The sequence below is a fragment of the Mauremys reevesii genome, linkage group 11 (assembly GCF_016161935.1).
Source record: "Mauremys reevesii isolate NIE-2019 linkage group 11, ASM1616193v1, whole genome shotgun sequence".
Classification (NCBI taxonomy): Eukaryota; Metazoa; Chordata; order Testudines; family Geoemydidae; genus Mauremys; species Mauremys reevesii.
Genome location: NC_052633.1, coordinates 307,654 through 331,241, shown reverse-complemented (window position 1 = coordinate 331,241; position 23,588 = coordinate 307,654). Strand labels below are relative to the sequence as shown.

At 44.9% G+C, this 23,588-nt stretch overlaps 1 protein-coding gene and 1 long non-coding RNA gene across 6 annotated transcripts in view; one reads left to right on the top strand and one right to left on the bottom strand.

The window, feature by feature from the left end:
* Positions 1 to 5,219, top strand: part of LOC120374906 — a 41,629-nt gene extending 36,410 nt beyond the window's left edge. Inside the window, exon 5 of the long non-coding RNA XR_005586330.1 lies at positions 4,909 to 5,219. This is a non-coding gene — a long non-coding RNA (uncharacterized LOC120374906). The remainder of the gene's footprint in view (positions 1 to 4,908) is intronic.
* Positions 1 to 23,588, bottom strand: part of PCNT (pericentrin) — a 228,943-nt gene that overhangs the window by 90,012 nt on the left and 115,343 nt on the right. For all 5 annotated transcript variants that reach the window (XM_039495311.1, XM_039495308.1, XM_039495309.1 and 2 more), the window contains 6 exons: positions 20,496 to 20,642; positions 15,077 to 15,228; positions 11,066 to 11,280; positions 10,285 to 10,493; positions 7,783 to 7,945; positions 1,310 to 1,522 (listed from right to left, as the gene is read on the bottom strand). In XM_039495311.1, the coding sequence (XP_039351245.1) occupies positions 1,310 to 1,522; positions 7,783 to 7,945; positions 10,285 to 10,493; positions 11,066 to 11,280; positions 15,077 to 15,228; positions 20,496 to 20,642 (1,099 nt within the window). The remainder of the gene's footprint in view (positions 1 to 1,309; positions 1,523 to 7,782; positions 7,946 to 10,284; positions 10,494 to 11,065; positions 11,281 to 15,076; positions 15,229 to 20,495; positions 20,643 to 23,588) is intronic.

Here is a 23,588-nt window from a genome sequence, read left to right as displayed (position 1 = left end):
CAGTCGAACTAAGGTAGTTCAACTTCAGCTACGCTATTCACGTAGCTGAAGTCGCGTACCTTAGTTCGACACACCCCCCCCCAGTGTAGACCAGGCCCTAGTTGTCCCTCCTAGATTGCTTGCCCCAGGGTTTTGACTCATGAATTCTAGTCTGTAGGGAGTTTATAGCAGATACCCATTACAATTTATCCCGCATCTTTAATTATTTTAGCCTTATCCAAGATATTTAACTACTTCCTGCATTTTCAGTCCATTTCCTTGGTATTGTAGTGGTGTTCTAGAGCTTGTCTACACTACCGTGCGGGCTCAATCTAAGATACGCAACTTCAGTTATGTGAATAGCATAGCTGAAGTCGACATACTTATATCTACTTACCATGGTGTCTTCACTGCAGTAAGTCGACAGCTGAAGCTCTCCCGTTGACTCCGCTTACGTGCCTCATTCTGGTGGAGTACCGGAGTCAACAGGAGAGTGCTCAGCAGTCGATTATTCGCGTCTATATGAGATGCGATAAACTGACCCCCCACTGGATCGATCGCTGCCTGGGAGGTAGTGTAGACATGCCCCTAATGACACATCTACTTCTTTTTCCCTTTCTCTCCTGCCTATGCTCTATCAGTTAACTGGTAAGTACGCCCAGTGGTCTGTGATGGGATGGGATCTGAGTTACTGCAGAGAATTCTTTCCTGGGTGCTGGCAGGTGAGTCTTGCCCACATGCTCAGGGTTTAACTGATCGCCATATTTGGGGTCGGGAAGGAATTTTCCTCCGGAGCAGACTGGCAGAGGCCCTGGAGGTTTTTCGCCTTCCTCTGCAGCATGGGGCATGGGTCACTTGCTGGAGGATTCTCTGCAGCTTGAGGTCTTCAAACCACAATTTGAGGACTTCAGTAACTCAGACATAGGTTAGGGGTTTGTTATAGAAGTGGATGGATAAGATTCTGTGGCCTGCTTTGTGCAGGAGGTCAGACTAGATGATCATAATGGTCCCTTCTGACCTTAAAGTCTATGAGTCTAACACTAAATTTTAGTTGACAGATCCTAATTATCAGTTACATCCCCTTCCATTCAGTATCACTTTTAGTTCATCATGCTTATTTTTCCATTCTCCTTCCATTTGTCACTAGACATTGGAGTATTCCTCATTAACAGAAACAACATCTTATTTCTAAAAACATAAGTGTCATGTTTGGGTTTATTTATTTTCAAAGTTAACTGTAAGTCCCTGCTTTACCCTTTCCTGTCCTGAGCTATTCAATCGACAATTATACAAAAGAAATATCAATAAATATTATTAAAGCATTTCTTACCAACTTCTATTTCTCCTACATTGGCAGCCAGAGCTTTCTTTTGACTTATTAGCATATCCCGCTCCTCACGGAGTATTGCCTGTTCCTGGGTTAGCTTCTGAAACTGTTCCTGCAAGCTCTCCAGTTCCAAAACAAGGCGTCGTTCAGACTCTTCTTTCAGGCTCATTGCCTCTTCTAAGGCTGCTTTCTCTACGACATAGCCTTCAATGATACCTAAAATCCAAAGGAAAAAGTAAACTAAAAGACTAGACACTGAATTTCTTACATAAAGTATTATCAACTAACTACTGAAACTATCACCATTAGGAAGGGAAGGTTACTCATTTTGTGCAGTAACTGAGATTCTTCGAGATGTGTCCACCTGTGGGTGCTCCATTTCGGGTGTTGGTGCATCCCAGCGCTGTTTATCCGAGATTTACAGTAGCAGTGCCCTCGCAGATCATGCCTGCGCAGTAGGCGGGTCGCAGTGCCGTTGGTGCCGCATGTAGCGTGCACACAACCCGAGGCCTGCAGTTTCTTCTCTACCAGAGTCCCTACTGTGAACTCCAAAGTAGAGAGCAGGTAGTGGAGCACCCACAGGGACATACATCTCGAAGAACTTCAGTTCCTGCACAAGGTGAGTAACCTTCCCTTTTTCTTTGAGTGCTGTCACTGTGGGTGCTCCACTTCAGGTGACTGTACTGCAGTGCCCCTCAGAGGGCTGGGGGGACTTCGGGTTCGTTTGAGTCATTGAGGCAGTATTGAGAGACCCACTATGGCATCAGCCCTGGAGTCATGAGTGATTGCATAGTGTTCAGCAAATGTGTGGACGGAGGCCCAAGTGGCCGCCTTACAAATCTCTAATATTGGAACACTATGTAGAAATGCTATCAAGGTTGAAACAGATCTAGTAGAATGTTCTCTAATGTGTGGGTCAGTATTCTGCATACAATAGCACAGTTGAATGCATGTGGAGATCCAGCTAGACAATCTCTGAGTAGATACTGTGTCTCTTTTTGAGTGCTCAATAGTAGAGACAAAGTCTAGGAGAATTCAGGAAGGGTTTGCTCCTTTCAAGGTAAAACACTAGTACACATCTAACATCCAGTTGGTGCAGGGTGGCCTCTCTTGGATTCCCATGAGGATTAGGATAGAATGTCGGGAGATGGATTGGTTGGTTCAGATGAAATGTAGACGTAACCTGTGGTAGGAATTTTGGGTGCGGACATAGCATGACCTTCTCTTTGAAGAATATTGTGTATGGAGGATCAGCCATGAGTGCACCTATCTCACTCACCCTTCTGGCAGATGTAATAGAAAAGCCATTTTCATGGATAAATGTAGCATGGAACAGATGGCTAATGGTTCGAATGGTGGTCTGGTGAGGCATTTCAGCACCAGATTGAGGTCCCACGTTGGGGTAGGCCAACAAACTTCTGGGTAAATGTTCAGGAGACCTGTGTAGAAGGGTTTAGTAGTTTGGTCCGTGAATGTTAAGGTTCCATCAATCTCCCGATGGAATGCTGTAATGGCCACCAGATGAACTTTGATAGAGCTCATTGTTAAACCTGAACTTTTCAGCTCCAGTAGGTATTCCAGCACTAGTGGTACTGCAGAGGCTGTTAATTGTGTTTCTTGACACCAGGTGGAGAACCTCTTCCATTTTTGAAGGTAAGTATTACGCCTGGCCATCTTCCTGCTGTTTAATAACACATGTTTAACTTGTTCTGAGTAGATTAGTTCACCATGGTGGAACCATGTAGGAACCATGCTTCTATGTGGAGTAGATTCAGGTGAAGAGTACGACTGTGGTGCTGAGACAGCAGGTCTGGACTAGGAGGGAGGGCTTGTGGGGCACATATCGCCATTCACATCACATAAGGGTATCATGCTTGTCTTGGCCCTGTCTGTTCGTATCTAGTGTATGATGCATGAGATCAGTGGAAATGAATACATGAGTTGTGCCTCCCATTTGTTTGCAGTTCCTTGGTTTTATGCATGGCCTGTAGCCAGGATCACTGGCACATCACTACTGCTGTGGCCCTGGTTCTGGCTGCAGTGTCTAGTGACACTTATAGGGCTGTTTTGGCTATCAGTTGACCCTCATTGATGATGGCTTGAAACTGTGACCGTTTCTCCTTGAGGAGCTCTGCTATGAACGAGCTAAGTTTCACATACTTATGATAGTAATATTTAGCTAACAATGAAGATTGGCCACTCTGAATTGTAGGGTGCCCCAAGAATAAACTTTACACCCAAATAGGTAGAGTCTTGTGTGTTCTTTCGCCTATGGTGTAGATTTAAACTGTGGTTGCTTGCCGCGTTGATTAGCAATATTGACCACTTAGGTGTTGGGGGGCAGATGTGCAAAGAGAAAGTCTGCCCCTTTTGCACACTGGCAGAATTGAGACCAGTGTATGCCAGACGGTCTCTGCCGGTACCAAGATGGCATTGTTGATAGGACAAGCGATCTTGGAACTAGATGATGGTTGTAGTATTTCTACCAGCTTGTACTGGTTTGTCTGCACCTCCTCTAGTGGTATTTCCTGGTTGTGAGTGACCCACTTAAACAGTTCTTGAAACTGCTTGAAATTGTTGAGTTGAGTCATCTGGTTGTATCTTGGTCCCCTATGGCTCCAAGGTGATCGGTGTTCTTTTGGTGAGGAATGGTGCAGTGAGAAGGTGTTTTGCTCCTGCATCTCCTCCTCGTCTTCCCTGGAAAATTGTGCAATGTTGTGAGAGCTGTTGGGATCTCCTCCATAGCCTGTCGGGGAACCCCCGGTACCGAGTATTGGGGAGTGTGGTGCCGACGGTATCACCAACTCTTTCTGGTGCAACAGAGACTGCGTGGTGCCAACATCTGGACCATCAGTGCCATGACGCCCGCTCAGTGCTGACAAATGCTGTGACTGTTTAGTCAGTGCGGCTGGTGCTGACTTGTTTTTCTCCACCAGTGCCAACTGTGTTGTCGGTGCCGAGGGCGTAGGCATGGTGCCTGACGAGATGCTCGGTGCCAAGTCCCTTGCAGGTGAACTTGGTGCCATGGAGGAGGCATGTCTTTGTGCCTCCTTGGCTCGGACCTCAGCGTTGCTGGAGGTGCCTGGAGCATCATAGGTGCTCCCCCGAGCATATGTCGGCATTGGGGGTAGCGACCTGGAAGGAGCCTCTCTTTTCGCAGTACTCTCTGCGGAGAATTCTGAGCCCTTTTTTTGGGTCTTTCATAGGGTATATCTCCTTTTCCAGTTGGAGGAGTGTCTAGAGAGGCAGTCTGCTTGTCCGAATCGCGTTGGAGGGATTTCTCCATTAAAATCATTTTTAGCCAGAAATCCTTATCACATTGGGCTCTGGCTCTCAAATTGCTGCAGTGAGGGCATTTGGGGGGTTATACCCCTCACCCAGACAGTGTACACACAGTGAATGCCCATCTGAAATTGGCATAGCTTCATAGCAGGAGCCGCAGTGTCTGAAGCCTGAGGAGCCAGGCATCTTAACGGATAGCTACTTCCTCTCAGGGGATGGTTAACAAAATAGTGTAAATTCCTCCCCCACCCCAATAAAACTAACGGTAACTATAACTTTCTAACTACCTATCTAATTAAACTATTTTTTAACGATTTTAGGGAAGAGTGCTAATACTGCCCCAGAGCTCCGTCTTCAGCCGTGGACAGTTCACAAGGAACTAGAGGGCTCAGGTGTGAGTGCACAACATGCGGCACCAACGGCACCGCAAGACACCTACCCGCGCAGACATGGCTACCATAAATCTCCAATCACCAGTGCTGGGACGTACCAACACCCGACGTGGAGCGCCCACAGGGACAGCACTTGAAGAAAAAAACGTTTATGTTAAATTCAAGTACTATATCTTAGTTCAATCGTAGGAAAAAACCCATAACATAATAAGGGCATTTTAAGATGCTCCAAAGCCTGTCTGCAGGAAAAACAAAACAAAACAAAAAATTAAAATAAGGGCATCTGACAAAAGAATCTGGCTAGTTCTGAGCATATGTATTGATAGTGCAAACAAGATGTTTACGTTTTCTTTGAGCTACTGGACAGGTCCAAGTAGTGCCAGAGGTGTGCCTTGCACAAATAATAGCACAGATTTATGAAAGAAATTCCTTAAAGAACATTTATTTGTACCTTCTACAAGGCAAAATTTAGATATCTACTAGCACAGTGGTTTTAAACCTGTGATCCGCAGACCCCTGGCAGTCCACAGACTATGGCCAAAGGGTCCACAAAGTTGTCGTTACCACAGAACAGTGGTTTTCAAACTGGGCTCTGCAGACTATGTCTAAGATTTCCAAAGGAGTCTGCACCTGCATTCGAAATTTTTTTAGGGGTCCACAAATGAAAAAAAGGTTGAAAACCACTGTAAAAGCAACTCTGTTACACGTTAACTTTAAATCCACTATATAAATCCATGAATCCTTGAATAATGTGTGCAGTTCTGGGCAATTGGAAAAAATTAAAGGTATTGAACAGCTTCCATATGAAGAGAGAGTAAGAAGACTGGGACTGTTCAGCTTGGAAAAGAGAACTCAGGGAGGATATGTTAGAGATCTATAAAATCATGACTGGTGTGGAGAAAGTGAATAGGGAAGTGTTAGTTACCTATTCACGTAACACAAGAACCAGGGGCCATCCAATGAAATTAATAGGCAGAAGGTTTAAAATAAACATAAGGAAATATTTCTTCACAGATCACACAGTTGGCCTGTGGAGCTCGTTGCTAGGGGATCTTGTGAAAGCCAAAACCATAACTGGGTTCAAAAAATAATTAGATAAGTTCATGGAGGATAGGTCCATCTAAGGCAATTTGCCAAGAAGACTGAGAGGCAACCCACTGGTCTGGGTGTCTCTAAACCTCTGACTGCTACAAACTGGGACAGGACAACAGAGCATGGATCACTCGATACATTGCCCTGTTCAGTTCACTCTATCTGAAACATCTAGCACCAGCCCCTGTTGAAAGACAAAATACTGGTCTGGGTGGGCTATTAGTCTGACCTAGTATAGCCATTTTTATGTTCTTAACAGTAAAATTTACCATGTACAAGAAACAACAAAAGAATTTTCAAAAGGGGTATCACATCCATTCATATAATCATAGAGGCTAGGGGGAAGTCTCTTTTTGGTCATTAGTCTTATTTCTCTTTGGCAGGACTTTCAGTATTAAGCATGCTCCTCAAGTTGTGACCAAGATCTCAAGTACTGATGGATTCCACCACTGCCCTTAGGGGCATGCCATGCTGCCATAACACATTTTTCCCGTTTAAAATATATTTGTAAGAGAGCGTAACACTCCAATATCGGCACTTCTTAAAATAGATATTTAAAGTTGAAATTCTGTCCCATTTAAATCCATGATTTTATGTCTTATTCTTAACAGTTCTCTTCCCCTTCCTGCTTACAGCATCCTTGTATGTAACTGTGACAACCATTAACCCTTCGCTAAACAGCCTCTCTCCCTTACTCTCCAAAGAAATGGACAACACAACCTTTTTGTTGATCAATTTCCTCATGTGTAAAATGGGCATAATATCTGCCTACCAAGCTTGGTATCAGGATTAATTAGGTAACATTTCTGAGTGCTTTGAGCACATAAAGCACACTACAAAAACTCAACAATACTATTAAACTAGTTATTTAACAAGGAATGACATTACATGCATTTTGGTGCAACCATCAGTCTTTTAAACCAATGCTGGCTTTTATATCCCAAGTCGTCAGAGAACAACTGGTTTGTACTTCACTGGGTCTCACATTTCACAAAACTGACAGTATGTTTCCCCTATGCACCTCTTGGGACTTCTGTCCAAGAGAAGTTTCCAAAAGCAACTGCTAATGACAGAGTTCCTTGATAACTTCCTGTAATTCTCTGAGTAATTTTCATCACATCCTGCTAGTTTTAAAATTACGAACATCAAGTACTACGGTCACTTGTTTCGTTCAGTGACAGACAAAGTAAAATAATTATTTAGCAATTCCGATTTTGCCTGACAGTTGCTATTCAATGCTCTCCAGTTAATAGCCTTTTCTTTCTTTTGTCTCCCTTTGCATGCATCCTCATCAAATATTTCCTTCTACTGTCACGTGGGTCCTTTCTGGACCAGCTGAGAGTGCCGGGACCCACTGGGAGACTAGGCCTCTCCCCTTCCCGAATGGTATAAAGCTCCCATTTCTAGCCATGCAAGAATGTGAGAGACTGGTTTGTGAAGTCCTGACCTTTTTAGCACTAGTACAGTACTGAACACCGAGCCCATTCCGGGCCTCAGGTAAGTGTCATTCTGATGGTGGGGAGGCAAGTGCCACACTTGAGGGGAGAAAGAGGACATATCTGTTTCAAGTGACACAGGGATTTAGAATGCCAAAGTGGGCAGGTAACGCAATCAAATATGCATTATAAATTCACTTATCCACCTCCAAATATTTTTTTATATTATATAAATAACATCTGAAATCTATCCGTTTCTGTTCCGTTTCCTTACCTTCTGCTTTATGAAGCTCCAGTGCCAGCTGATTCTTTGTCTCACTTTCCTCATTTAGACACTCCATTAGATCATGGTGCTGACTAACCACTTGGGCAGTTTCCTGATTTCTGCGGCTGAATTCTTCCTCAAAGTGAGCGTGAATTTCATGTGTTTTCTCCAACTTAAAAAAATAAAATAAAAGGTACATCACAACATACGACGCTAAACATATGAACTGCAATGATAATCTGAACCCTTATAAAAAGAGAACTTATTTTAATTTTTGTAATATTTATCTACCAAGTGCTTCTGCCAATTACAAAGCAGCTTGTAGTTTACTTGCTACATATTCCTAACATGTTTTATTATAGGACTTTGTTTTAATCTATTAATTGCCAACTAATTGTTTTGAAGCAATAATAATAAAAATCACTGTATATACTCATTCATAAGCCGTATTTTTTAGTAAATAAGGGAAGCACAAGAGAAGGGGGTCGGCTTATGAACGGGTATAGAGAGGGAGAGGTGGGACACAGCCCCTCCCCCCAACAAGGGGAGCAAGGACAGGCAGCACAGCCAGCAAAGCCAGAAGGGAAGAGGCGGGGCCAGAGTCTCTCCATTTCTGGCCATGCTGCTCTCCCCCCAGCCTCCAAAGCAGCTGCAGCTCTGGGGCTGGCAGGCTGCAGCTGTGCCACGCCGCCAGAGCACGCTGTGGCTGTGCCACCTGGCCCAGCCCGCTGGAACATGCTGCGGCCGTGCCACACAGTCTGGCCCACCGGAACATGCTGGAGCAGCTCCAGTCAGGCCAGAGACATCCTCCCCTGGCCCTCCCCAGATAAGGTGGGAAGGGATGGGATGGGGAGAGTGTGGAGGGTGGTCACAGGGGTTACTCCCCTGACTCCCAGCTTCTCCCTCCAAAAAATTTCCCAACCAGTTGCTGTCCCGGCCTGTCAGGGTAAGCAGCTGGCACGAGGGGACACTTTGTTTACTTAGATTTACCTCTGTGTCTGCGGACACTGAAGGTAAACAAACCATCTCCGCCCACCACCGGCTTACCCTGATGGCCCGGGAACCAAAGTTTGCTGACCCCTGAATTTTCCATTTTTATCCATCTTGGGCGGGTTGGCTTATAAATGAACCGGCTTATGATCAAGTATATACAGTAGGTCTTTTCAAACAACCACCTCACCGCATAATGCATGACTTTAAAAATGTGTTTTATGGCTCAATCCTGTTCTCACTTAAGTCAAAGGTAATTTTGCTACTGGCTCCCAGTTTTCCACCCCTTTTTACACTGTGTAAGCCATGCAAAGTATATTTGCAAGCATGTGGGGTTAGGATCCTTCATTTTTGCCCTTTGCCCCTTTCCTAAGAAGCCTCTGTCATGAGAGTTTTCCTCAGTAGAAGTGGCCCCCTCCAGGGTCAGTCATCACTGTTTTGTGTAGGAAGATCGCTTCAGAGGGGTCTAAAAGCCCTCCTCTGCCCTTTGCTTCACTACAAGCAACCTGAAAATCCTAATTGTGCTCTCCAACAAGGAAGCTGAATGCACATCTATTAAACTGGTGGGTAAAGTTCCAGTTTAAACCATGCCATGACAACAAACATCTTGTTTCATTATTACAAGCACCCAGGGCCAGCTCCAGGCACCAGCTTAGCAAGCAGGTGCTTGGGGTGGCCACTTCGGAGAGGGGTGGCAAGTCCAGGTATTCGGCAGCAATTTGGCGGAGGGTCCCCCGCTCCCGCTCGGAGCCAAGGACCTCCCACTGAATTGCCGCAGATCGCGATTGCGATCAAGGCTTTTTTTTTTTGGCTGCTTGGGGCAGCAAAACCCCTGGAGCCGACCCTGCAAGCACCCCATAAAATACAGATGGCATATAATCTAATTCAGGTCCAAAATACAGTAGAACCTCAGAATAACGAACACCTCAGGAATGGAGGTTGTCGTTCATAACTCTAAACAAAACATGATGGTTGATTTTTCAAAGGTTTACAACTGAACACTGACTTAATACAGCTTTGGAACTTTACTATGCAGAAGAAAAATGCATCTTAATTTAAATGAAGCAAGCACAGAAACTGTTTCTTTACCCTGTCAAATCTTTTTTTTTTTTTTAAACTTTCCCTTTATTTTTTTAGTTTACGTTTAACACAGTATTGTTCTGTACAGTGCTTTTTTTTGGGTCTCCGCTGCCTGACTGCATACTTCCGGTTCCAAATGGGGTGTGTTGTTGACCAGTCAGTTCATAACTTTGGTGTTAGTAACTCTGCTGTTCTACTGCACATATTAACAGACATTACCAGAACAGTTCTCATAGGTAATGAGGACAGAACCTTCAATGCAGCAAGTAGGGAGATGTGTACAGATTTCTTATTGGAAATGTGAGCTGCGTACATAGCTTTTCATTCACTTCCCCAAGACCCCAATCCTACAAAATGCTGAATGCCTTAATGCCCAAGGGTCTGGATCAGACCACAATTGTCTACGCCAATATGTAGCTAAAGGCTGAGATCTAGTTTTACTTGTTTCGTTGATTCTGTAACCAGCTCTAGAAGTTTCTCCACAGCAGTGTGCAAACGGCGACAAATTTTCAGGATCATCTCTTCATTCTCAAATGCCATGTCTGGGCTTGCAAAAACACTCTCACATAAGTGTTGGCTCAGCTCAGACCCTTCATCGGTCACTGCAGACACCTGGTTGTGTTCTGTGAGAGTTTCATCCAGCAGGTCACCTACCAACAAAATAAAATGAGTTAGAAAAAACACTATTACAAAAAATTATTCCAGAAACAGCTACTCGTTACACAACTGACTGATATTATCATATGCAAATGTAACAGTGACACTGCTTGGGACTGAGCGATGTTTACCGTATATACTCATTCATTAGCCCATTCGTTTATAAGATGACCCCCTCAAGATGGATAAGTAAAAACAGCAAAAACTGTATGGCCCTTTCATAAGCCAACCCTATGTTTCAGGGGTTGGAAAACTTTGGCTCCCAGCCCATCAGGGTAAGCCGCTGGCGGGTCAGGATGTTTTGTTTACCAGGAGCATTCACAGGCACGGAGCCCCTCAGCTCCCAGTGGCGGCAGTTTGCCGTTCCCAGCCAATGGGTGCTGCGGGAAGTGGCATTAAGAGGATTAAAGCAGGATATTGACAGAGTCTATCATAACTCTGGAGAAGCCCATTGGGTGGCCGTGGAGAACACTATAATATAAAATATCCATGTGGACAGCCTTGTCTGTATGATATGAAATTAACAGTATCTTTAAAAAATAACTATGCCCAGACTGACACTCACTTTTTTCTAGGTCATGCTTCTCTCTGGCTTTGAAATGCTGTATGAATCCCATTTCTTCCATCATGTTGCGGCTTTCTCTAGAATCTCCAGATGCCAGACTGTCATCAAGACAGAGACCAACTTTCTTACAGATAAGGTCTTCGGTGGCGATAGTGGCCTTTACCATTTCCACAAATAATTTCAAAACTTGCTGGTAAGATTCCTGCAGTTTTTTCCTAGAACAGAAATACCATACAGTGCAAAGTACAGGATATTTCAACTAGAAGAGGTACTTAAATATTGATAACACTTTAAAAATTCAAAACCTCTCTGCAGGTTTGAGAGATTCTGTGACACAGCATGTTATCAACATTTAAATGCCTCTTCTAGTAAGGATGCCACTTTGCAGCTATTTTCGCTACTAAATTCCCAAACAAATGAGGGATCAATTGTTAAATTAAACCTTGTTGATTAGACCTTGAGACCTTGTCTCTTCATTGCTCTATCAGAATCCCAAACAATTGCTGTCTCCCAATAACAAAAACATCTGTAAAATATTGATTTGTTATTACAAGCTTCTTATACCATTCATACATATTAGATAAGTATTGCAAATTAATTGAAGGTTTCATGCCATCATTTTTAACTGAATAGTTATGTATTAATGAAGATAGGAGACATCTGGATGTTTGCTAAGCTTCTCCACACAAAACAACATTACAAATATGATGAAAATTCTTTCCATAAAGTAATGGCAATAATTTGAATTCTCACTAGTGTGTCCTGCATAATAATTCTTTAGCTCTGGAAAATACATGCCAATCAAATCCAGTTCCTCTTCTGCTCTCTGTCCTGTCCCCAGAGTTCTGCCGCTGGTTACTTTTAACTCTGACGCTGAGGAGCTCATCTGCTCCCACAATTTCAGCTACCATGTCTATGCAGATGACTGACATCTACCTCTTCCCTCCTGATCTCCCATCCACATTGAAATATTATATTTCCAAACGTGGTCTCCTGGATGGACCACTGCCCTCTCACACACAGTGAAAAATTAACAGGCCTTCTTCCTCCTCTCTCCACCACTGTCCCCAGCTTACAGCACAGAGCTTGTGAGCCTGTAGTGCTCAACCCTCTCCTGAACCACATTCAGTTTTAAGCAAATTCTTGCTTTTTACTCTACGCTCTTAAAAATCATGCTTTCCTTCTCCATCCTTGGTCACCCTTGACTAATGCGCCCTCTCATGACTGGCCTTCATGATGCCTAACTTAATTCTAACCTCTGAAGAAATGAGATTGAAAAAATTAACTTAATTCCTACAACACTGGCCACTTTCTCCAGCCTTCAAACTGCTCCAATGGCTTCCCCTTGTTTTCCATATTCTATTCAAGCTTCTCATCTTTATGGCATGGCATGATTCCACTTTTGCCTCTCCCATTTCCTCCTACTCCCAATTCTGCTTTCTATACTTCAACATGCCCACTTCCTGAAAATCTTTTTGTATCTTTATCCCACTCTCGTCTTTGCACCTTCCATTCAATACCATTCCATGCATCTGGATCTCCTTTCCTTTGTTTTTGCACCAACTGATCTCTCGCTCTCTCCTCACTCAAGGGTCTTTTTAAAAAAAAAACAAAAAACAAAACAAAAAAAAAAAACACACCCACACCACACTACTAATACTAATGGGGGAATTCTGCGCAATTGTGCAAGTGCAGAATTCATGTCCCCCACAGATTTATTTGCTTTCCCGCAGAAAAATGACTTTCTGACAAGGAAGCAAAGGAAACCTACAAGAGCAGTCACACACCACTCCCTACCTGCGCAGATACATCATTTCAAGCACCCAGAGCAGCTGGCAGACAGGTAAATCACCACAGGGCAGGAGACATCCCAGACAGTGGCTCCTACTCTGAGCCGAGATATCAGCTGCTAGTCCCAGCTGCGCTGGAGGCAGGAGAGGACGAGACTTCCTCTCCCCCTACAAGGAGTGGCTGGGGCTGTGTCAGACCCACCCCCAGAAACCTCCCCCAGCTGCAGGAAACTCAGCATCCTCCCCTGCTTCCTGCCCCCATCACTCCTCAGCTGCAGGGGGAGTGGGTCACTATACGGGGAGCTGATCCCTCATCCACCCAACCCCTGTGCATCTGGACCTCCCATACCCAGACAGCCCCAGAAAGCCTCATCCCATGCAACCAGAACCTCCCTAGCCCTCCATACCCAAACCCCACCCCACTGAAGCTCAACCCCTACATCTGGAACCCCCCATGCACCCAGACCACCCCCCACTGACCTCCCTGCACTCAAACCCCACCCAGACGAGCCCCACCTCCTTGCACCCTTGAGTCCCTACAACCAGACCCCTATGCCACTGACACCCAACTAGCTGCACCCAGACCCCCACTCCACCTAGCCCCACTCCCCCAGCACCCAGACCTACCTGCTGAGACCCCTCCGTTGAGCCCCAACCACCTTCACCTGGAAGCACCCACAGAGTCTCATTGCCCACACACCTGGAACCCCCCCACAAGCCTTTGTGCATCCAGATCCTCCCACACCTAGACTGCCCCACTGAGCTGCCTGCACCTAGATTGCCCCCGATTCTGCCTGGTTGAACTTGCCTGCCTCTCCCTGGTGCGCCTGGCGCAGAGAGGCAGGGGCCCCAGGGTATTTCTGGGGCAGGCCCAGGCCTTGTGCTGTGTCAGGGTCGGGTGCAGGCTCACCACTGAGTCTGTGTTCCAGGTGTCTGTGGGGGGGCCTGTGCTCTCCCTGCATTTATTTATTGACAAATAAAATGTGCAAAATTTTAAAATATTGTGCACATAATTTTCAATTTTTTGGTGCAAAATATCCTCAGGCGTAACTACATAAAAGTTTTCAACCATAACCCATCAGATATACACTACATATTTCTACATTTGGTATACCAGCCTCTGCATCATCATGTTTTAACTATACCGTCTGCCCGTTTTCATTGTAAACCATTTGGGACAATGCTACATCCTTTTCTGTTGTACAGCCCTGGAGCACATTCTTGGCAATCAAATAAATAATAGTCACCACCATGTGTGATATTTAAAGTATCAACTCTGATCCTTGAGGCAATAAACTACAGTTAAAAAAAAAAAACCCTCAGAATCTGGCAAATTAACCGATTATGAAGACAGTCAAATGAATTGCAGCAATTCTAATCTGGATCTTTCAAAAGATATGAATAATAAATTCAGGACACTGTTGTTGAAAGTATCAGAGGGGTAGCCGTGTTAGTCTGTATCTGTAAAAGCAGCAAAGAGTCCTGTGTCATTTTATGCATGCATCTGACAAAGTGGGTATTCACCCACGAAAGCTCATGCTCCGATACATCTGTTAGTCTACAAAGTGCCACAGGACTCTTTGCTGTTGTTGAAACAGACCATGCTTACAAACATACCTGTAATTGGCATCTAGTGTGAACATGGTCATTCCCAGCACTGGCATATTTACATTTGTAAAGGTCAAAAGAAGTCAACGGTGTTTGACACATTCTGACGAAACTTAATTTAAACTTTACACTGTACAGAGTTTTTCCAAAGTTTGCCTACCATGAGATAAAGACTACACATTACTCTTATTTCAATCATCAATATGATTACTCCACTAGAGCGTCTACTTTCAATAACTACTCAGTTCCAATTGTTTCCTAAAGAGATTCTAATGTACCCAGAGGTAAACTGAAAACAGAAAGAAAGAATCTACCCTGCTCTTCCATCTGACCCCAAAAAAGTCTTCACCTTTCTTTTCAATCTCTGAGCTAACTTGTATACCTATTTCAGATAATAAACAGATACCACAGTGAGTGAAGTGGGTATCAGAATGGTGTCCTAGATTTTTAACATGTAAAGTAAAGACTAACAGTAACTTGGATATGCTTCAAAGATAGCGAAAACATTGTCACCTTCCTATACATTTAATTTGGCTTAGTTACTTTTTCATTTACAGAAGGAAAAAAAACAGATATAAGACATTGCACACTATATATCCCAAAATGAACTAACCTTTCATTCTGGGACAGTTCAATATCAGATCTCAACATAGCTACCAGGTACTCTCCTTCTTGGTTTTCTCTGTCTCGTCGCTGTAGGAGGGTCTCTAGCTCATAGTTAGTCTCCTCCAACTCATGATTTAAAGACTCCACTTTCTTTTCCAGCTGTGGGAAATGGAACAACAAGGCAAGGGATAAAAAGCCAGTCATTTTAACCGAACTACTAGAGCTTTATTCAGTTATCTTATTATGAAATCTCATCTACAATACAGAGAAATCACAAACAGCTCTGGAGACCACATTCCATTTCGAATGGATTCTAATACCACAAGAGTTGGAGGACATGAGAAAGACTAAAACAGAATGCGGTTAAAATGGTTTTTCTCTCTTTCTAGTACAGTTTTGTTTAAAGTCGCTGTTCAATCTGCATCCATAGTCTCAGCACATTCACATAATGCTGGCAAGTTATATAACCTCTTAATGACACTTCAGTTTGTTTTGCATTAACTTTCTCCATTCATGTCTGAAGGATAGAAAGCAGTGCTCTGGCAGAATTTTCTACAGTGCAGCACACAAACTTCAACAGTGAATTGACTCAATAAGATCACATCCCAACCAACGTTTCTCCATTCTTTATCCCAGTAAACCTTTTTTGTCCAGAAAACATCCTTTATTCTCTGCTCTCATTTTTGTGCTGACTTCAATATGCTGCTGCTCTTTTAAAAGCAAATAGTGCTTTAACTGCCGGCTGCTATCAAGCACATTTACATTTACATAAATAACGTTGTACCTGATCACCTGAACAAGCCATTACTACGGCAACAACTTTGCCTCAACACAAAGCAAGTGTTTATACTTTTTCTTTGAAGAGGGAAAAGGAGAGACCAGGGTAAAAAGCGTTTCATTTCCCTGCCAATTTTCTGCCGTTATTCATTAAACACTGTATGAAGAGCACAAAATAACGTGCTCTTCTTGAAGTTACTATTACCAATTTCCAGTTTTTCTACTAAACAGAAAATGAAGTTTCCTTGCAGAATAGTTTTGATGTAACAATTCTACATTTTGAGCATCTGCATTGAATATTGGCCAACAACATTAAAATAAACGCTGGGATTCTCCTGAATTGTTAGAAGGGAGCACCACAACTAAACTGGTACTTTACTCCCCCCTTTCATTTCCAACCTTGACAACTCACCTTCACTTTTAAATTATTCTAAGTACGAAAAACAGCTAATTTTAATTCATTTGCTGTTTCTAAATTTCCTGTTTAAGGGCTAGTCTACACTGGCAACACTAAAGTGCTGCCATGGCTTGTGTAGTCACGGCAGAGCGCTGGAAGAGAGCTCTCCCAGCCCTCTAAAAAACCCACCTCCACGAGAGGCGCGGCTCCTAGTGCTGGGGCACTGTTTACCTTGGCCCTTTACAGCGCTGAAACTTGCTGCGGCCAGGGGAGTTTTTCACACCCCTGAGCAAGAAAGTTGCAGCCCTGTAAAGTGCCAGCGTAGACAAGCCCTCAGACACACAGCCTTTACAGTCTGTCACTGCTCATCCTAAAGCCTGGAGGGAATCTTGATTCTACCAAGATTTCTGTTCTGCAAGAGCTTTCCAAACAAGCTAAATTAGGCCTTGTCTACACTGGCAAGTTACTGCGCAGTAAAGCAGCCTTCTGTGGTGTAACTCCTGAGGTGTACACACTGCCAAGCCACTTAGGGTACAGAAACTCCTCAGCTGCAGCGTTGCAAAAAAAGCACCTCCACGAGAGAGAGTCGTAAATCTTAAAGCGCAGGGGCTCCAGCACTGTATTGGCAGTGTAAACACATTACAGCGCAGAAAGCAATCAACTGGCCTCCTGAAGTGTCCCATAATCCCTCAAGTGGCCACTCTGCTCATTGTTTTGAACTTGGCTGCCCTGGAGACATGCACCCCTCCCTTTCAAAGCTCCTTTTCTGACAGCCCTTGCATGCTGTGCCAGTCTGCTCTGGGACACAAAGCAAACCATGAATGTGGAATGCTCCTGCTGTTGAACACAGAGGCAGGCGTGCCTCTGTGTGTGTGTGAGAGAGACAGACAGAGAGAGAGAGACAGAGATAGCTGGAGAGGAAGACGGGGGCTGATGTCAGGGTTTCCCCCTCTCCAGTGCCGGGTTTACAATGGTGCCAGTGGCGGCATGGAGTCGGGCCCATGCTCAGAAGGGGCCCCGGCCTGCTCCACTTGCACTGCGCCCTGAGACCCCACAGGCTCCCCCCACCCACCACTTGCTCCTCTCAGCCTGCCCGCCGGCTGGCCAAGGGCTTCTCTCCACCACCTGGCCCCACCCTCCTGCTCCTCTCTGCCCCCTGGCCGGACCCCAATGCACCTCCAGCTCCAGGCAGTCTCTGCTTCCCACCACGTGAGGGGCCTCATCTGTCTCCCCGGAGCTGAGCCGCCTGGGACTGGTGAGGAAGCCTGGCCGGTCTCAGCCAGGTGTGTGTGTGGGGTGGGGGGAAACAGTGTGGGGGGCTTGGCTGGGCCCTTCCAGGCAAGTGCGTCTTCAGCAGGTGAGTGCGGCTGGGAGGCAGGACATGTGAGAGTGGGTCTTGGGGGGGGAGGGAAATGTGCGTTGAGGCACTAGAGAGTGGTGGTTCTGTGGGGGCTGCTTGGCAGTTGTGGTGGGGCTGTGGGCGGGGGTGCTAGGCGGGGTGGTGTTGTGCAGGGCGCTGTGCATTTGTGGGGTAGGGTGGGGCAGGGCTCTGGCCATAGGGAGTCGGGAGGGGGTGTTGGGTGCAGGGGTAGGGGGCTGTGCGGTGTGGCATAGGCCTGCCCTTGAGGGGAAGGGACATGCTGGCAGCACAGGGCCGGGCAGGCCACTGTGTGTCTGGCAACTGCCGGTTTGTAAACAGTGCCCTCGCGCTGGGCTGGGCGGGGCCACCCCTGCCATGTCCCATTGCCTCTGGCTGGCCCCTCGCGCCGGGGACTGACCTCCCCGCGCCATGCACCACTGCCTCCGTGGGGGCTCATAAATATGTTTGGCGCCAGGCCCACAAAAGATTAATCCGGCCCTGCCCCTTCCCCAGGACTGGTTGCTTCATGACGCTGTCTGAACTTTCAAGACAGCATGCTGACATACTCTCTGACCTCCAAAACACACTGTCTCTCCCTGCTTACGCTCACACACACACACACACCCTCTCTCTCTCTCTCTCCCCCCAGTCACATACTCTCTCCTCTCCCCTTCAGTTGAAAAGCAGCTGGCAATGTAGGAGGATGCCCATGGAACAATGGGATTGGGAAACCTGCATCATGTGACACTGTGCCTGCCCCTGAGGCACTGCAAACCTTTCCCAAAGCACCCTGCAGCCAGTTGCACAGTGGGATAGCTACCACAATGCACTACTCTTTGCTGATACAAGAGCTGCTAATGTGGATGCGCTCCACTGTCAAAAGGAGCACAGTGTGGACAAGCAACAGCAGTTTAATTCCAGCGTTTTAATAAAAGTGGTATAACTTGTTGCGCAGAAACTTGCCAGTGTAGATGTACCCTTAGATTAACCACTCTCATTCTTGGATCCATCTTTCCATGCAACTAGCAAAACTTTCCTAGAATCATAGAATATATCAGGGTTGGAAGGGACCTCAGGAGGTCATCTAGTCCAACCCCCTGCTCAAAGCAGGACCACCAACTAAATCCCGAAATCGCCCCTTTAAGGATTGAACTCACAACCCTGGGTTTAGCAGGACAATGCTCAAACCACTGAGCTATCCCATCCCCCTTTACATAACTTTAGAATTTTAGAGCAGCTAGTGTCTCCTCATCCCTGTGAGCAGGTGGCTCACTCCACCATGGAGGAGGGAAGACTCATGTCTCTAGCATCAGCAGTGAAAAAGGAACTAGTTAGAGGACAAGCATCTAACCGTAACTTCTGCATCAGTCATGAAGTCAGCTAAAAGCTGACCAACTGACGTTTTCTTAAGGCTGTTAGGTAAGAAATATTGACTAGAAAAGGAGCATTATTTTGTATGTCATGATAGGTCTCCTCATGCACTGAGGGGGTTAATTTTATCTGTTTTAAATCTCTCTAAGTACTGATCTTTTAATCTCTCCCTTTCCATTTTTGTCTTTCAGTATCATTAACAGAACTGCCTTCAAGGCAGGACACTTTGCAATATGAATGTAACTTCCAAGATTTTCTTTATACAAATTTGTTATACCACGAAACATCCATGCTGATATAAGAACATAGGACTGAAAGGGATCTCCCTAGGTCATCGAGTCTAGTCTCTTGCTATCATAGGCAGCTACAGCATATAATCGCTTTCTCACATTTATCAAGTTCCACCCTAAAGCCCAATTAGGATTCTTACCTCTACTACTTTTCTTGGGAGGCTGTTCCACAACCTCACTCTTTTGATCGTCTAATTTCCAGACTAAATTTACTCAGACAGTTTTGATAGTTTTCCAATTAATGGAGAATGAATTTGTCTTAAACTTTAACAAAAGATTGAAACCAATTATTACAATACGGGGATGGAGGGGCCTAGTATGATTTACAGTATTAAAATTAGTTAAACTGTTTTGATGTAAAACAAGGTGCCTTGTAATTGCATAAATGTTTCAAGAAATAATTTTCAATTTTGTTTCAAGAAAGTCACAAATGTAGCTTATTTTTTTATATAATACTACTAAAATTAATACTTGTGCATTACAAAAAAGTATGAGTTACTATGTAGGAGAATCAAAGTTCAGTTGCTGTAACCAAGAGAGGACTATAGAGAGGCGGTTTATAGTAGAGGCAGTGGTTTTAGATGACATCAAAACATCAGCCTTGATACCCCTTTCATTGTCCCTCATAGGTGTGTCTGCACCTTCTTTCATGCTGTCCCTGATGCCTCAAATTTCTTTGCCAAGCCATCTTCCTTGACACAGCCAAACCCCTCCTAAACCTTACCCATCTCACCTGCAAGAAACAAAGGGCAGGACAGGTAAGCAATCAAAAACACAGAATCATCAATATATACACATGCCTTAAGAGTAATTATTGTCACCCTTGTCCATCCGTTCCTCTCCCTTCAACACAGGGATCATGTCATTGTTTGGTTTTGAGACATATCTAGTACATTTTTCTCAATACCAGAAAATCATTAAAATATTATATCTCAGGAGAATGAAATAAAAGTAACTGGATAGGTTCCCTCCTGTAGCAGCCGCAGCCATGCTGCATCACATAACTTTTTCTCCACCCACTGAGGTACACTGCTATCCTCATAACACACTAGCTAACAGAAGAAGCCAACAATGCCTCAAAAACTAGCTAATATAAACCAATGACCGTACCAAAGTGGTATCCTCTGTACATATACATCTTAATGGGGAAAAGGGGAGGACAGGAAAGCTATGTTCAAACAGGACACAAGGAAACTGCAATTAAAATCTAAGCCTCAGTATTATCACATACCTGGATGATTATATTTGTCTTTTCCTGGATCTGTACTGATAACTCCTCTTTCTCCTTTTCGTAATGGGCTTGTGCCTTTTCTGTCTCTTGTATCAACACCTGCTCCTTGCTGCGCCAGGCAGTCTTCCTTTCAGCTTCAAATTCCTCCTGTATTAAAAAAAAAAAGTTTTAAAAAAAGATTCCCAGGCCAATCAACCAAAAACAATTTGCAGAAATCTAACTAAAAATTACCAAGTGTGGCACTTTAGAGGATATTTACATGGATGAAGGGACTATCTGGAAATGTCAAAAAAAAATCCTACATGGTTTTCAATAAACTCACATAACATATTCTCACCAGTACCGATACTTTATCAAGTTCTCTGTTAAGATCTGATATCAGCATAAAAATATAGTATTTCCCAGGAAGACACTAGAAATATCAGAAATGCTTATCTGATATAGCTATCAATATCAGACATAGTGCTTTCTAGAGAGACTATTGGGTATGACAACACAATATTATAGTTACAGTGGGAGATTTACCCATATGCTTGTAAGAGTAGCATTTGGGAGAACTCATTAATTCAAAGGACCCAATAGAAGCAAATGCAGAGAAGGATCTTTTGAAACAACTAAAAATTATACGGAGATAATGTATTTAAAAAATCCACTAACTCTCTTCAACCCAGCAGTCTTAACATTCAAATCCAAGAAATAATATTGGTAAGTGATGCTTAAATTGAAGTACATTTGAAAGTGCTTAATCACATCTTGAATTTCTAAAGACATTTCTTGAGGCAGCCACCTTGGTACAAAATAGCCTACCAATGACACTGTATTAAAGGAGAAGTTACTTACCCTGTACAGTAACTGAAGTTCTTTGAGATGTTTGTCCCTATGGGTGCTCCACTTCAGTTGTGCATGTGCCCCATACACGTTTGATCAGAGACTTCTGGTAGCAGTGCCAGTTCAGTCCACACAAACGCCCTAGTTATCTTCATGACCCATGATAAGGGTGTGATGCAGTAGGGAGCGGGGTGGATTGACCTGGGAATGTCGTTTAGTTTTACTGGGGCTGTCTGCATGGGAGAGGGGAGAGCAGGGGATGACTTTAGGTGAGGGACAGGACCTGAGCCTGTAACCTGAGCCAGGAAGGGGGGTGAGGTGAGTCGACACCTTTGCCCAGGAAGCTGGACAAAGGAAGAGAGCCTGCTGGAGAGGTTTTTAGTTTCGGTTTTGGGCTGGCTGGGAAGAGGCAGGGAACCCCAAGTCTGGGGTCTAAGATCCTTGCCCCCCAGAGGGACCTGACTGAGGGGTCCTGGTTGTACCTACAAGCCCTGCTTGGGACTGTCCTCCTGTTGTTTAATAAACCTTCTGTTTTACTGGCTGGCTGAGAGTCACGGTGAATTGCAGGAAGTGGGGGGTGCAGGGCCCTGACTCCCCCACACGCCATGACAAAGGGTATGTAAGGGCAGCATCAGACAACCAAATTCAATTCCTTCTCTAACTCAAGAGTCCCACAAAGGAAGACTCCAAAGCACAAGGGAAGGATGGCACCTAGTGGGCACCCATAGAATCTCAAAGAATTCCAGTTCCTGTAAAGGGTAAGGAACTCCTCCTCCTCCTCCAAGTAATGTCCCTATACTGGTGCTCCACTTCAGGTAACTTCTGAGCACTACCTGTAAAGGAGGTGGATATTTTGGAGCCAGATATAAGACTGACGGGAGACTAACAATACCAAGGTGGAATCTTGATTTAGAGGCATGTATAGAATGTAATGTTTAGAAAAAGGTGTGAACCAAAGCCCACGGGGCAGCTTTGCATATTTCGCCAATGGGAACATTCTTTAATGGGGTTATGGAAACAGACTGATCAAGTGGCGTGAGATATCATAGAATATCAGGGTTGGAAAGGACCTCAGGAGAGGTATAACCCGAGGAGAAGGTTGGCCTTGTAGCAACAGAAAATGTAACCAAAAACCCACTTGGAGAGTCTTTGGGTGGAGACAGGGGCTCCTCTTACGCGGTCCACAAACAGTCTTGCAGCAGCAGCACTAAAGGATTTAGTGCTTTCCAGATAAAAGACAAATGCCCTTCCGACATCTAAGATGTGAAGAGAGGCTTCCTCTGTAGTCTGAGGAGGTTTGGGGTAGAAAACCAGAAGCTGATTGTCTTAGTTGATGTGGAAGTCTGAGGTTACCTTGGGCAAAAGTGGAAGTGTGACCAGAGAGAAATTTTTTCTTTAATAAATGTGGTGTACAAAGAATCAGCTATCAAAGCCCGCTAATTCACCAGTTCTCCTAGTGGAGGTAATAGCCCCTAAGATTGCAGACTTCACAAACAAGTATGGAAAAGACGGTTACTCACCTTTGTAACTGTTGTTCTTCGAGATGTGTTGCTCATATCCATTCCAATTAGGTGTGTGTGCGCCGCGTGCACGCTCGTCGGAAGATTTTTACCCTAGCAACACTCGGTGGGTCGGCTGAGCGCCCCCTGGAGTGGCGCCGGATATATACCCCTGCCGACCCAACCGCCCCTCAGTTCCTTCTTGCCGGATACTCCGACAGTGGGGAAGGAGGGCAGGTCTGGAATGGATATGAGCAACACAGCTCGAAGAACAACAGTTACAAAGGTGAGCAACCGTCTTTTCTTCTCCAAGTGCTTGCTCATATCAATTCCAATTAGGTGACTCCCAAGCCTTACCTAGGCGGTGGGGTCGGAGTGAGATGTTGCAGAATGCAAAACTGCTGAGCCAAAGGCTGCATCATCTCTGGACTGTTGAACCAGTGCGTAATGCGAGGCAAAGGCGTGAACTGATGACCAAGTAGCTGCTCGACATATATCCTGGATAGGAACGTGGACCAGGAAGGCAGCAGATGAAGCCTGAGCCCGAGTAGAATGGGCGGTGAGGTGGCTAGCCGGAACATGAGCCAAGTCATAGCATGTACGGATGCAGGACATCACCCAAGATGAAATTCGTTGGGATGAGACCGGTAGGCCTTTCATCCGATCTGCCACAGCTACGAAGAGCTGAGGTGACCTTCGGAAGGGTTTTGTTCTCTCGACATAGAAGGCGAGAGCCCTGCGAACGTCTAGGGAGTGCAGCTGTTGT